The following is a 15,627-nucleotide window of genomic DNA, read 5'->3' as shown; positions in this document are numbered from 1 at the left end:
CAGCTATCAACTGAAATTGAGAACCATTGTTCAAGAGCAGTTAACCGGGAATTTTAAACAATATCCCATCACACTTCAAAGATTCTGATACAAGGGGTTTTTCTTTTTGAACCTCAACTGATTTCACTGTGAAACTGGGATGGAAAACCAGCTGGAAAAGAACACAAATCTTTTGATTCCAAATTGAGCTCTCTGTCTAGCAGCCAATTTAGGTTCTTCTACTCAGGATGCTAGATCCAATCTGGTATAGATTTAAGCTGTGACTCAGTTTGAAGACTTCATTGTCCCTCACAGCACTCAGTTCTAGGAAATTGACCTTCTGGTTACTGTTCTTATATCCCTCATGATGGAAAATGAAGGTTAGGCCATGAAAAATCAACACAAAGTAGGGGAAAAATAAAATTAAAATACCAATGAGTGTGTGCATGCGTGCTAAGCTGATTCAGTCGTGTCTGAGTCTTTGCGACCCTATGGACTGAAGCCTGCCAGGCTTCTCTGTCCATGGGATTCTCCAGGCAAGAATACTGGAGTGGGTTGCCATTTCCTCCTCCAGGGGATCTTCCTGACTCAGGGATTGGCCAAAGGATCAAACCTTACATCTCCTGTATTGGCAGGCGAGTTCTTTACCATGAGTACTCCAAAATAAAAACAACCTTACAAATACTTGCAAACAAGCATATAATAAATGAAGTGTTTACATTTCAAAATGGATTGTGGAAAATCTATTTACCATTCATATAAGACCAGCACTCTGATCTTCAGGCTACCAAAGATCCACTTAAGCCTACTTAAGAAGTTACTTTGTCTCTTTGTGAAGTGAAAGTGTTACTCACTCAGTCCTGCCAACTCTTTGCAACCCCAGGGACTGTAGCCTGGAGTTTCTGGCAAAAAATTCTAGCAAAAATAAGTACAACAAGGCCCCATTCTTCTGCAGCAGTGAGACAGTGACATGGGAGGGTCTTTCCTCCTGCTCAGTACCCCTCCAGCTCCTCCTGCACCTTCCCAGACCTTCCCTCCCAGACCTTGCCTCCTCGGCCCACTTGCCCTGGTACTGGCAGAAATATGAGGAGGGGGAAAGAAAACGGGCCTCTGGAAAAGGAAGGAAAACAACTAGTACTAGGCCAGAGAGGCTGATTGTGGTCCCCTGTGATCTTCCCCAAGCTCCCACAATTTTTTAGTAGCAGAACTAGGACTGAACTGGTCTGCTCCCAGTCCTTTTCAGCCTAGTGTTCTTTCCACAAGCATGACACCTCCCATGCATTTATGCTGTCTTCACAACTTGTTACTGATGTGACACTGTCACCTACACTCAACTTTTAAGAATTAAAGGAAACACTCATTTTGTAAACCGTTTGATTCTACTGGCAGCTATTTCAGCATCTGAGAGTCCCAGGGTCATCATTATATCCAGCAATACTTGTACCATAAATGTACATTTATAGAGCACAGTTTAGTAACGTGCCTTAAAAAGCTTGATCTAACATATACCTTGATCTAACAATTCCTCTACTAGGAATTTGTACTAATAATCATAGTCATATAAAGAAACTACAAGATACTTGTTGCAGCATCATCTATAATAGAGGGCATCCAGAAACAACCTAAGTACCAACAATATGGCAGTGGTTAAGTCAAACAGGGCGTCTACACAAAGTAGTTAGGCAGTATCAAGATTATTGTAGAGGGGACAATAAATGACATTAAAAACATGTTAACAGAGTCACATTACATTAAGTGAAAATGCAGATTGCAGAATAAGTTTTTCTGTGAAAAAAATTCCTACAGATAGAAGAAAAGACAACAGTATACAGGAAATTATGAATAGCAGTTATCTCTGGGTGGTGAAATTACAGAGAACTTTCACTTATTTTCTTCACTTGTCTCTAAGTTTTCTACAAATAACATTATTGGGTTTTTAATTATAAATCATTTTACAAGAAAAGTTATTTTTAATTATCATAGGAATGTGATGAATAGAGATATGGTTGAAAATGTTATCCTCTATAGAAATCTCTATATTGGTCCAAGTTCTCCAAAATTCTAGTTCACATCTTACAGTTAATATCTACTCAACAACACATTTAAAAGAATTCATTTTCTCTAGCGTACTTCTTTTTTTTAATTTTATTACTTCTTTTTTTTAATTTTATTTAACTTTACAATATTGTATTGGTTTTGCCATCTATCAACATGAATCCGCCACAGGTATACATGTGTTCCCCATCCTGAACCCTCCTCCCTCCTCCCTCCCCATACCATCCCTCTGGGTCATCCCAGTGCACCAGCCCCAAGATCCAGTATCGTGCATTGAACCTGGAGTGGCAACTCGTTTCATACATGATATTATACATATTTCAATGCCATTCTCCCAAATCATCCCACCCTCTCCCTCTTCCACAGAGTCCAAAAGACTGTTCTATACATCAGGGTCTCTTTTGCTGTCTCATACACAGGGTTATTGTTACCATCTTTCTAAATTCCATATATATGCGTTAGTATACTGTATTGGTGTTTTTCTTTCTGGCTTACTTCACTCTGTATAATAGGCTCCAGTTTCATCCACCTCATTAGAACTGATTCAAATGTCTAGCGTACTTCTGACAAGTAGTTCTGGTCATGTTTTCTCTTCAGTTAAGTTCTCCACTAAATCCCCACCTTCTAAGACCTTGTTCTCCCTCAGACACTTCTCTCCCTTAACATAAGGAGCAGCTCAAACCTGTGACGTGGGTCACCTTTGTGAAAGAAAAAGCTTCCAGACAGGCTGAAATGCTGGCTGCCACAGAAAACCAAATTGCCCTTGCCCTATGGTAAAGTCCCCTCCTGAGTCAATTACACAGCTCTCTAGAATACTAACACATGTCATGTGTTTGATATCACATGGAAATCTACATTAAAATTCACATATTAGGCAGATGGCCTCTAGAAGCTGAAATCAGCAAGGAATTGGATTTCCCCTCAAAGCCTCAGAAGGAATACAGCCCTGCCGTTTTGATTAGACTTCTGACCTCTAGAACTGTTAAGAGAATAATCCTGTGTTTTTCAAGCCACTACAAAGCTACAGAGCAGCTATCTGGAATACTGGTTTGCAAGAATTATCAACACCTGACGTGTAACATCAGCTCTCAGTCCACGACAGTGAGTTAGAAAGAGAGCAACCACATGCCGAAGTCTGCCTGGTTAGTCCTGGCTCACATCTGTTTCTCACGGAATTATTAGCAGTAGGGCTCAGAGTGGCTGGCCAATTACACAGTCACCTTGATTATAAGCCTCCTCACCTGGAATGCACCCTTGCCTACAAAGGTCAAAGGCAGACAGAAATTTCATTTAGCTCCAAGAATAACTTAATCCTTAGCATCTTGACTCCAGACACAAGAAAATTCAAGGCACATTAAATAAAAAGTTATTTTAGTATTTTGTGAAAATGATGAAAACCAACATCATCATTAAATATTAGTTGTATTTAATTGTACCATTTACAGACAAATGTTATAAATGACAGATCATTAGTATCTAGTTCATTTCTTTCATTTCTAAATATTGAATTTCAGAGCCAATCATTAAAAGATCCAGCTTTGGCCAGAGCACTCAACAACAATTATCCTTCCAGAACACCATCATCAATACACTTTACAACTAACAAGAACTATGTGATCCTCCCCCACCATCCTAGAAGTCTTATTAATGATATCATTCAAAAACCTGTTCTTGCCCCTGTAAAGGTAATATACACCCTCTCTCTAGTCATGCCTTGCATGCAGCCATGCTCGTTTGGTAAATGACCAATTTTTCACTTGTACATTCACCAGTGCCTTCCGCTAGCATGACAAATCCTCACTTGAAAACATTTCCCTTGAAAACTGAAAAAGAGAAGTAATTTTGTCTCTTTTTCATTCTGTAAGTGCCCAGAAAGCCTACTTGAGAACTGTATGTTTCTTAAAATTCTAAGAAATACTTAAAATTCTAAGAAATACTCAAAATTCTAAGATACTCATATTATCCTAGCTGAAATTCATATTTTAATTACCAAAATGTTTAAATTCTCATTACAAAAAAGTAGTCTTTATGTATGTTGATGGATGTGCCAAGTAACCACATTGTGGTAATCATTTCACAATATGCAAGAGCATCAAATCATCACATTGTATACCTTACACTTACATAATGTATGTCAATTATACCTAAATAAAGCCCAAAGGGCAGGCAAAAACTGCTGCCTATTTTGGCAAAGCATTATAAATGCTTTTTATCTGATAAAATGAACAAAATAATTATTTTAAGTGTGGTGTTAGTGGTGACCATGATCTTCCTAAAGAAAGGTAAAAACACTTCTAAAATAGCATGAATCTTTCTTTGCCTTGTTGATGGTTCCTACAATGAAATACCAACTAGTCTTGATTAAAAAAAAAAATCACTGTTTTCTGATAAGGATGTAAATTTCAACCGAAAATTTAATATAATTTACTATTTAAAAACACTGTGTTCCTTTGCTGGTTTGGTTTCCTTTCCTTTCCTCGCTGCCACACACAGAGGGAAAGGAGAGAGGAGGAGACACAGCCACTCCAGACTGGGAAGAGGCAGGTTTATGAAGGCAGGGAACTCACAGACCAGTGTGGTGGCTGGGCCATACCAGGAGAGAGTCTCCCACCCGCTCACCAGAATCTTAGAAGTTATTATAGAGTCCTTATCTGAGTTCAGTTTATGTATTTAGGCCAGATGGCCCTGGCAACACCTTACTTTCTCCACGCTGCTTTCAGCAACCTATGGGACTGGTGGGCAGTCGGGGGAGTGGGGAGGAGCCAATGATTGCCCCGTTCAAGGTCAGGGGTCACCTGGTGGTCTCCTCCTCCACAGGACCTCCTCAAAACATTCATCTGAAAATGCAACTTACCTCTGAATTGTGATCTTCTATCTGTACACATCTCAAAGAACTAAACTGACTTCAGATACACAATGCAGCCTAAACTGAACATCACGTACAAATGTTTGAAATATTAATTTTATTAGGAAAGCATTTCATAGTAGTATCAGATCATATAATCAGTCACTTCATTTTAAATACAATTAAAATACAAACTTTTCATTCATTTGACACGTATCTGGGCACCTACCAGTGCCAGGCATTGGGGACACAGGTCAAGCAGGAGGATCCCTGCTCTCACGGAGCTTACATTCTAACAGGAGGGCAATTTTTTTTTTTTTTTTAAATGCTTATATTTCTTATAAACATGTAAGTCAGAGGAAGAAAATGGTGTTCTACAAGAGCACATAACAGGTGTCTAACCCAGCCCAGGGAAACCACAGAGATAAAAAGATAAGTGTTTAAGTAGAAGGGAGAAGAGTTCAGGTAGAGAGAACCTCATAGACTCTAAGAGGGGAAGGACTTTTTAGGTTCAAGGAATTGGAAGAAGTCTAGAATGGGAGAAGTATCCAATGTGAAAAGAGGAGTCAAGGAGATGAGACTTAAGAAGTGATGATCAAGACCCATGGAGGGCATTAGGGGTTTGGCACTTCTAAGGGGAACAAGTGAAAGATGTAAGTAAGGCAGCAACGTGCCAGATGTGCGCCTTAGAATGGCCATTCTAATTCCAGAGTGAGGCAGAGATAGGTAAGACTGGATGCAGGCAGACTCCTTTTAAGCTCTGCAGTAAACGACAAAAGTAGTGGAGGAATTCAAGAGATGGTCAGGAGGCAAAATCAATTGAACATGAGGATCGAATTCTGAGGTTCCCTGAAGCTGTTTGACACAGAGGTCTGGAGCTCAGGGGAGAGCTGTGTTAAGAACTGTCGGCACAGGAATCATCCCCATTTAGACGGTAACTAAAGCCAAAAGAAGGGCTAGAATGGCCAGACAGCATAAATGAAGCCATGAAAAACACATACATTTAAGAATGAGGAGGAATAATATTCAGCCATAAAAAGAATAAAATCTTGCCATTTGCAACAACATGAGTAGACCCTGAGGTCTACTATGCTAAGTGAAATAAGTCAGAGAAAGAGGAATACCATATCTAACTGATATGTGGAATCTAAACAACAAAACAAGCTTATACAGAACTGATTAGTATTTGTGAGAAGGGAGAGGGGTGAGGGTGGACAAAATGACTGAAGAGGGTCAAAAGGCAGCATAGGTCCAGCTATAAAATACATAAGTCCTGGGGATGTGATGTACAGCATGGGGACTACAGTTAATAATGCTGTATTGCATATTTGAAATTTGCTAAACAAGTAAATCTTAAAAGTCCTTATCACAAGAAAAAAAAAAAAGAAAATATTTCGTAACTGTTCATGATGATGGATGATGATTAGACTTATTTTGGTGATCATTTTTGTAGTGTACAGAAATATCCCATCATTATGTTGTACACCTGAAATTAATATAATGTTACATTCAATTATATCTCAGTTTAAAAAAAGAAAAAGGAAATGTGCCAGGAGCAGGGAGAAGAGGGAATGGGGAGTTATGATTTAATAACAGAGCTTCAATTTGGGATGATGAAATGTGCTGGACATGGATGGTGGTGATGATTACCAACAACGTGAGGTGCTTAACATCACAGAAGCGCACATTTGAAAATGGTTAAAATGGTAAACTTTATGTTAGGTGTATTTTGCCACAGTTAAAAGAAAAAAAAGAGACACTTTTGTGCTATTTGTATCTTTTAGAGTAAGAATGTATTCACACACTGCTAATGAAAAATCAGGACGAATGGTGAAGGGAAGGAGGAAGGAGCAGAGGAAGCCGGGCCTGCAAAGGAAACAGAAGGAGGACCGGCACGGAGCTGGGAGGTTACAGCGTGGAAGCTCAGAACAGCGCTGCTGGAAGGAAGTGTCTGACCGACATGAATGCTCCAGGGAACTGAATCAGGTAAAGCTGGGAAAAGACCCACTGGTTTCGGGAACATGGAGGTCAGTGGTGACCCTGGAGAGGAGGGCTGCTGACAGTAGAAACCAGAGAGGCTAGAATGGGTAGGAAACAGAAGCCAGGGTGCAGACAGCCAGAAGGCCGATGCCGTGGAGAGGAGGAGGCGGTGGCTGCAGGGGAAAGTAATAGATGCTGTTTTTAAAAACGTACATTAACATATCACCATGCATAATTGGCAAAGCAACCACTTCAGGGAAAATACAATTTTCTGTTTAAAATATCTCAATAATACCTGGAATTTACAGATAACAGAACTTCTCATACTTCTTAGGGCTTAGAAAGGATAACTCTAAATTATTTCCTTCCTTCTAAGCATGGCAGAGTTGAGCCACAGAAAGCTTTTTCTAAGAGAATTTACAAGGAATGACACTTCATCAGATAAATATCTTCACTGATTTTTTTTTAAAGGTAGAAAAGTACAATGCACTGTGTTAAGAAAACACTTTTACTATTAATAGCGACATGTTGAAAAAGTCTAAAATTTTAAGGCTACAAATATATTAAATTTCAGTACACGTCCAACAGAAGATGCTTTATATTCCAATCACATCCTCAAGATGCCGAAGTTAGTTTTCTGGATGGGCGCGTTGAGGGCAGCACTAAGACTGAGGCCCAGGACCAGCCTGGTGTCCACTGGGTCGATAATCCCGTCATCCCACAGCCTGAAAAAAGACCAAAAAATGAGTGATTATGCATCCTGCACCAAACACCCAGTTATACTCACAATGCCTAAAAGTGCCAAGGAGGTCTTTCTGCAGGTAATATATGGATCCCCTGATGAGCTTCTGTGTATTATAATCTCACAATAGAAACCATGATCAGGAACAGGAGAGAGGAAGGAAAGAAAAGTGACTTGTCTCAGAACCCACAGAATGTCAAGCTGAACTTGAGGCTTTAGGAGCAGCTTACTATAAGGAACCTCAAAATAAACCCTGGTTTTAAAATACTTTATTTCATGAAAAGCTTTTCCATCCCTCCTCTGTGCACACAAACATACAAACCAAAATGTTATATTATTGCTATTATTATGGAGATCCATATAAACCAAGGTAAGAGTCTCCAACCAAAGTCCCCACTGATAAAGGTATAGTCCCCCAAACTCCTAAGAAACTATGAAAATCATTAAATAGACTTCAGTCCATTTTATTAATAAAATAAATATCTTCATATGTAGTTCTTTATTTTTTTGCTACAATAGGAAAAGCAAGTAAACTGATTTTAAACTGATTTCAGAAAAAATTTACAAGTAGATATCCTAGTTTGCTATTCATGGACAACCTCATATTTATACAGAAAAATGAATAAGAAATAATATTTTTTAAAGGTCATTAGTGGGTGTCAGTTTTGCTTTTTGTAAACAAACTGCCTTCGGTATCTAGACATAGCATCAATTATTAAACCATACTTACATTGACAGACCATGAATCAAATCTTTACTCATAAAACATTCATAATAAGTACCCTAAAGCATCAACAGGCAATAAAAAAATTATTTTTGTAACCTGTTCAATTGACTATACACTCCCTCTGAAGCCTGCATGCCTGTGTGCTCAGTCATGTCCAGCTCTTAGCAACCACAGGGACTGTAGCCCCTCACCAGGATCCTCTGTCCATGGAATCCTCCAGGCAAGAATACTGGAGTGGGTTGCCATTTCCCTTTCCAGGGATCTTCCCGAACCAGGGATTGAACCTGCATCTCCTGCATCGGCGGGTGGATTCTTTACCACTACCCCACCTGGGAAGCCCCTTCTGGGACCTACAGCGGAGTAAATACAGCAAGCACAATGATATCAAGATTGCTCCAGGTAGGAGGTCCTTAATCAAATGTCTGGATAAGTTTGGATATAAAAACAATTGAGAAGAAGAAAATTGGCATGCTGTACATGTAACCTGTAAAGATTAAAAAAAACACAGGAGGTTACAGTGCAGATGATGACAGAGCTCTCTGAAAAGACACACCTAGCCACATTAAAGCCTAAACAGATGAGGAAATTTATTATTAAACTGAGATTTATCCAACTGAAGGAAGGTACCATAAACTGGCTTGAAAATCCTTTAATCATTGAAACAAAGTTGGTATATCCATGCCACCAATTGTTTTAACAGATCAAACATCTACAAATTAAGAGAAAAACCTTAGTCTTTCAATATTAAATCCTAGAGATAAGTCTAGGTGGGCCATATGCTCTCCTGTCTTGAATATAATCCATTAAAAAAAATAATAATGTTAAGTATGAAAATAATAAGGGATTCAGTCTAGCTAGGACTGAAAAACAAATTAATGGCTCACACAAAATATGCTATTTTTCAAAGTTTAATATTCCACTGTCCTTTTAAATTTCAAAGTCTTATGTAAAAACAAATTATAGGTGAGCTTATAATGTATATTTTCTCTTAAATTTTTATATGATTTTCTATCCCTTCTTTGTTCCTACTGGCTACTATGTAAGCCTATTTCAGTGAGGGTAAAAAAGAACATACAATTTCTCAAACCAAAGACTATATAAAATATTCTGTTCTTAATTAAGTGAATCAATGACCTGCCATGACAAAATACACTTGGACATTTGCTTTCAGAAATACATATGAACAAGAAGAGAAACAGGTTCTTCAAAAATCCCAAATGGTATTAATTTAAAATTTGAAACTAAGGATGCTCTGGGAGATAAGTATGTTCAGCCTTTGCAGCCCCCCAACATTAGGAGCAGAGTCTGCCACAAAGTATGCATTCAAGTGACTGACATGGATTCTACTTTTTGATTTTCCTTTCTCCCTTCTCTCTGGTTTCTCCAGTAAATGACACAAATCACAGCATAATCTAATTTTAAAAGACACAAATAGTTATTTTCTTTTTTCCATCTGCCCAAAGGATAAAAGGAAGACATAAAGCTTAAATTATTCTTCAGAATGCAGAACATTAGAGTTGTTGAAAAAGAGGTCTGAAAGCACACACATATCTCCAATGGGGACAGCTGGGATAATTTATTACCTCATTTAAGTGGTGTAAGAAACAAACAGAATAAGAACCACAGTGGTATGTGAGGTAATTGCTTAATGTCAACACGTGGACCCTGGCTGTGAATAATCACCTTCTGAATGCACCAGGCTCACTTGTTAAGAAGTGTCACTAAGTGACCATTTTCATGTTTAAATGGAGTAAAAGCAAAATAATCAGAGAGGGGGATGACTGGGATTCATGTGTCCAAGCAAAAATTATTGCAGAACTAATTCCTGAAAGTGACACAGCCAGGATTATAACTCAACTTCCCAGCCCCAGTGTGGTCCACCTCTCGCCCCAGTGTGGTCCAGGCCGTAGACCACTCAACTAGGAGCGGGCTAAGGGAAGAGGTGGGGAGAGTGGCAGGGTCACACCAATAGGGATGGATCCAAAGTCCATCCTGGAAGAAGAGCCAGCATTTCAGCAGCAGGCATTCCCATTAGAGAAACAACTGTACAAAATTGTGTCCAAAAATTATTTTTTGCTTCCCACGAGGGCTGGATGATGCCAACTGCTCAGATCTCGTAAAGCTATTGCTCTGACTATCAAGATGTGCCCATCAAAGAGTTAGTTATTCTCTGGCTCCCACCTTGCGCTGGAATAGTAAGGGTTTCCTTCCTCTTCAAACCTCTTAATGATGGGCTCTTTTAAAGCTGCTTCATCAGCACTGGAGAACTGAAAGAAAAGGGACCATGAGTAAGTCCTCCTGCAGGGGAACACGGATCCACTCAAGAGAGTCTCAAGGGAAAAGGGGCAACAGATTTCATGAATGACAATGTTACAACCGACATCTGAACACTGAGGTGTAGATTACATGTGGTGCTTTAACACATCTGATCTCACCTGAGATGTGAGTATCTAATAAATTAGTGCACTGTTACATCTCCTTCATCAGAGCCAACATCCTGAAGTTGTTTAACATAAGGTCAACACCAAGGTTATCATATACTTCAGCTGCTACTGCTGCTGCTAAGTCACTTCAGTCGTGTCTGACTCTATGCGACCCCATGCGACCCACAGACGGCAGCCCACCAGGCTCCCCCGTCCCTGAGATTCTCAAGGCAAGAACACTGGAGTGGGTTGCCATTTCCTTCTCCAATGCATGAAAGTGAAAAGTGAAAGTGAAGTCGCTCAGTCGTGTCTGACCCTCAGTGACCCTATGGACTGCAGCCTACCAGGCTCTTCTGCCCATAGGATTTTCCAGGCAAGAGTACTGGAGTGGGGTGCCATTGCCCTCTCTGACATACTTTAGCAGGGTAGAGCAACTGGATGTGAATTATACAACATAACAAAAGGACTATAATATATTACATTTAACAGCTTCTGTTTAAGGAGGTGGAGAAGTTGGGGATTTTCATTCAAAATAGCCAAAATTTTAAAGATTTTAAAGTTGAAAGGGATAAGACAATAAACCACATTTTAAATAACCTCTGCAACTTCCCAGATAGCTGAGATTTTTCTCTAATTAACACTTAAGGACTGGCCCATCCATATTGCCAGAAACAAGTGATAATTAATTCGGACTGCAAACTCTCTATGCAAATTAATTTTGAAATCCTGAAAAGTATTTTCAACTTAAAGATTATTTTTTCAAATAAACCCAAGATTTTTTAATGTACTTTCATTGACTAATGTCATTTATAACTCAAGAATTTAAAGGGAAAACCACTAAAATCCTACACTTTCCTTTAAGACATAAAAATAGATGAATTCATATATCTGTATACCAAATTAATCAAATAACTATTTAATAAGGTATCACTGTGCTGGGCTAGCATTTAAGACATGTCTTCAAAACATCAGGTAGAATTTCATAGACCCCACTGCACACACGTGCCCCTCTGCACACACAAAAGTAAGGCTTTCCTTTTGCTTGGATACTAGTCAGCACTAAAGTGAATCTGAAACCTCAATTCCGCAGAATTCCTGTCACTTGGGATGAGAGGCATGGATGAGATGCATTCAGGGAGGCAGGAATCACCTCTGGCTTTATACTATCCTCACGCTACACACTGGGCAGTTGACCAGATGATCAATCTCTAAATGACAGAACTGAGAGCCTGAAAAGGCAGGGCCTCCTCTATGCCATGCCTTACTATGACGAAACAGTGCATCCAAGCAACTTCAGGAACATTCACCAATCATGAAATAGTTGTAAGTTATAATAAGTTACAATGTAAAATTTCAGATGAATCTTTAACAGACACAAACAAAAGACTCCATTTAAAAGCAGTCATTTGCTGATCTGCCTTTCATTAAGCTTCCAGGGCCCTTTCCAGCCTTCTTCATTGATACTTTCACAGTGTAATAATGGTATTCAATTCTCATTATATGACAGGGCCTCCACTCAAGGTATTCTTAACAATCTACAAGTAAAATAGGAAACAAAATTCTGCGGCTTTAGATCATAAAACCAAAGACGTAAGTCAGGTTTATTTAAATCTCTTTCACTGCAAATAACTAAGAATCAAACATCTTTATGCCTCAGGCACTCACAGACAAGAGTTTCTGAAGTGTTTTCTTAGAGATTCTTAAAAATGTGTAAATTACTACAAGAAGTTACTTCAAATGAAATGGCTTTAAAAAGAGAGATGGAGAATGTGGAGGTCTAAGTTGCTAAAGCAACTTCCAGGCCAGCATCTTCTAGACAAAGCCAGGCCCTGCATGTTGGAACCGTGCCCGTGAACTTGGCAGGGTTCCGGGTGTGCTGCTCCCCGGCTCCAGTGCCTGGCGAACCTCAAACAGCACTTTACCTGCTTCCCTTCCCGCGCTCGTTGGTCCTTTGCTACTGTCGCCAACACGTTAGCTGCCTGCTCTCCTCCCATCACTGAGATGCGAGCATTTGGCCACAAGTAGAGAAATCTTGGGCTATGCAGGGAGAAATGAAAGAATGATCAAATGAATTCACTGTACAACACAGAGATTTTCAGAGGCTCATGTTTACCTTTTAAATTAGTGGTTCTTCATTCTGGTTGCATGCTATAATTATCTGAAGATTAAGAAAAACAAAAACAATGCCCACAACCTACCATAGACTAATCTCCAGCAGTGGGGCTTCAGCATGGTAGAATTTCTAAGTTCTCCAGGTGATTCTAATGTCTGTTTTGATGAATTATATTTTTCCAGTTTATCCAAATTTATGGGGCAAAAATGTATTCAAAAGATCTTCTTCTTATGTATGGTTATATGCTATTTTCCATTCCTAAAATTGGTGATACATCACCTTCTCCCTTTATTTTTTAGTTTTAACAGGGAGACTCTCAAGTTTTTAACCCTTTTAAACATACCAACTTTGGGCTTTCCTGATTATTCTATCTTTATAATGTTTGTGCTTTATTACGTCCTGTCTCTATTTTTCTTGTTTTAATATCCTGCTCTTCTTTGAACTTCTTGGGCTAGCTGCTTGGCTCAGTGATTTTCAGCCTTACCTCTTTTCCAGTATATATATGTATAAAGTCTACACACCTTCAAAACAAGACTTTAGCTGCATCGCACAAGTTATGATATGATATATAGTGTTTTCATTATCAGCCATCTCAAAATATTTCCTAATTCCCACTTTGGCTTTCTTCCAAGTGGTACCTTTAGCATTAAATTTCATTTCACCCCTCCAGAGGATGCAAATTACAGCCTAATTGAATAGGATTTGTGAATGTCATTCTGTGTTTCAAATAAACTTGAAATAAACTAACCATTCATAATTATACCTGAAGTATGATTCATTCCTTCAGAGAAAGTCATGACAACCACCTACCTATAGGCTCTGCCACACATCCCGTAGTTTCCAGCCCCGTAAGATCCCCCAATGATGACAGTTATCTTCGGCACATTGGCACAGGCTACGGCAGTCACCATCTTGGCACCATCCTTGGCAATTCCTTCAGCTTCATAGTCTCGACCAACCATAAATCCTATGAGGAAAGAACAGAAAGACAGCCTCAGGGTGATGAGATTAATGTGCAGTCATTTTCACCAAGGTACTGGAAGGACATCTTGTCAAACTACATATATTTTACCAGAGGTCTCTCACCTTAATAAAATATTTATATGTGAAATACGCACCCCGCCCCCAAATTTACTTTTAAGGGTAAAGTAAAATTTTCTCTAATCATTTAAAAAATTGCTTAAATGTTTCATCTGGATACACACAGAGATATTCAGACAAGATAACAATGCCACATATCTTCAAGAAATTAATGTCAAAACTACAGCTTGGTGAGGAAAGAACAGGATGAGGCAAGTTAAGGAAAAGTAGTGGGGCAAGTCCAACTGTGAAACTGTGGGTTTCCAGGCTCACTGACCTGGTTCACAATATAGATTATTCTTTCTGAAGCGCTGCTTTAAAACTTTGAGGAAATAAAATTAATGTTTCAGAGAGACGCTCAGAGTCCTTGTCAGTGACTCAATAGCAAGATAAAAGAATTCTCATTATCATTACAGGATCCTTCTACTTCTCCAAGCTCCCAGCTCTGTTGAAACTGATCTGCAGCCTCACTGGGCCTTCCAGGCCTTGGGGTCCTTTTCCCCTTCACCTTACAGACACCAAGTTAGGCTTCATCTGTCTCCCTCCCCGTACGCAGTTTCACACGCCTACTTGATAGTTGCTCTTCTTGCTTTGCACATCTCCTGCATTGGGTAATTCAATTCAACCACTTTTTCCGGATCACCTGTACTTGCTGTGGCTACAACAATACTGATACAATAACCCTTGCCCTACCAGGCACCATCTGCTTCCTCTGGTTACCCACCCCAGCCCTCTGAATTGGGCCCTCAGAACAGCTCAGAAACTCCTTTATCCGTTTTATCTTGACTCCCTGTCACATTTCCACAATAGTTATCTCAAATATCGACTCTTTAAAAGTTCTCACCCCCACCCACCACTCCACTGCCCCTCTAGTCCCTGTGAATGATTTTACCTTGAAAAAGACGACAAGCCATTTCACCTGGCTTTCTCTGACCCTTCTTTCTTTCACCATAAAGAACAACATAATCACGCTGCCTTTCTTCCTTTACTCTCATCTCCTGGAAGAAATTACTCAAAGACTGTCCCTTTCTCTTCTCCCTGGGTCTTTTCTATTCCCACAGCTTTATGTCCCATCTCCATGGATGTCTCCATGTTCCCCTCCAGCTAACACAGCTTTTGTGCTCAAGACTGTTCAACTGCCCACCACACATCTCCAGATGGGTGTCCCATAGGCCCCTCAAATACAGTGCTGTAAACCAAACTCCACTCTCTGTCCCCAACACACCTAAAAATAAAATACAACAAAAATGTAGGAATCTTCCAAGCATACAGTTTAACTTACTGGTGATTAATAAACCATGACTCATTATTAGAAACAAGGTCTCTGGACTAGCAAATCTTCAGAAGACTTTTACATGACCTCTTAGAAGGTCTGCCGCACAGGGTCCTCTCCAGCCGCAGCTGGATACAACTTCTCCAAGAGTCATCTAACCAAGGATCTTCAATTCAAGAACAGTACTAGATGAAGCTGTTTTAGTACCAGTACTGAGTAAAACCCTGCTAACTGTCAAAGGCCAAACTCCTTCTCATAAAGGCATGCCTGATCCCAGCAACTAATTAAGGGGCCTCTCCTTCCTTTGAACCTGAGATAACCATGCATGACTTAGAGGTAGAAAAAGTTTTCAGCTCAGCTACATATTAGAGTGCTTCCTATATGTCAAACACCAGGCAACACAGAAAAAG

The 15,627-nt window shown here is 39.6% G+C and overlaps 1 protein-coding gene across 2 annotated transcripts in view; it reads right to left on the bottom strand.

Annotated features, from left to right (window-relative positions):
* Positions 1 to 4,980: 4,980 nt before the first annotated feature.
* Positions 4,981 to 15,627, bottom strand: part of MCCC2 (methylcrotonyl-CoA carboxylase subunit 2) — a 78,451-nt gene continuing 67,804 nt past the window's right edge. For both annotated transcript variants that reach the window (XM_086362106.1, XM_086362107.1), the window contains 4 exons: positions 13,675 to 13,831; positions 12,674 to 12,788; positions 10,510 to 10,595; positions 4,981 to 7,584 (listed from right to left, as the gene is read on the bottom strand). In XM_086362106.1, coding sequence (XP_086218232.1) covers positions 7,467 to 7,584; positions 10,510 to 10,595; positions 12,674 to 12,788; positions 13,675 to 13,831 — 476 coding nt within the window. In that variant the 3' untranslated portion in view covers positions 4,981 to 7,466. The remainder of the gene's footprint in view (positions 7,585 to 10,509; positions 10,596 to 12,673; positions 12,789 to 13,674; positions 13,832 to 15,627) is intronic.

This window comes from Bos grunniens, chromosome 20 (genome assembly GCF_055505025.1).
Source record: "Bos grunniens cultivar Pamir isolate PY7600 chromosome 20, Bosgru_T2T1.0, whole genome shotgun sequence".
Taxonomy (NCBI): Eukaryota; Metazoa; Chordata; class Mammalia; order Artiodactyla; family Bovidae; genus Bos; species Bos grunniens.
This window is presented reverse-complemented; position numbering and strand designations above follow the sequence as displayed.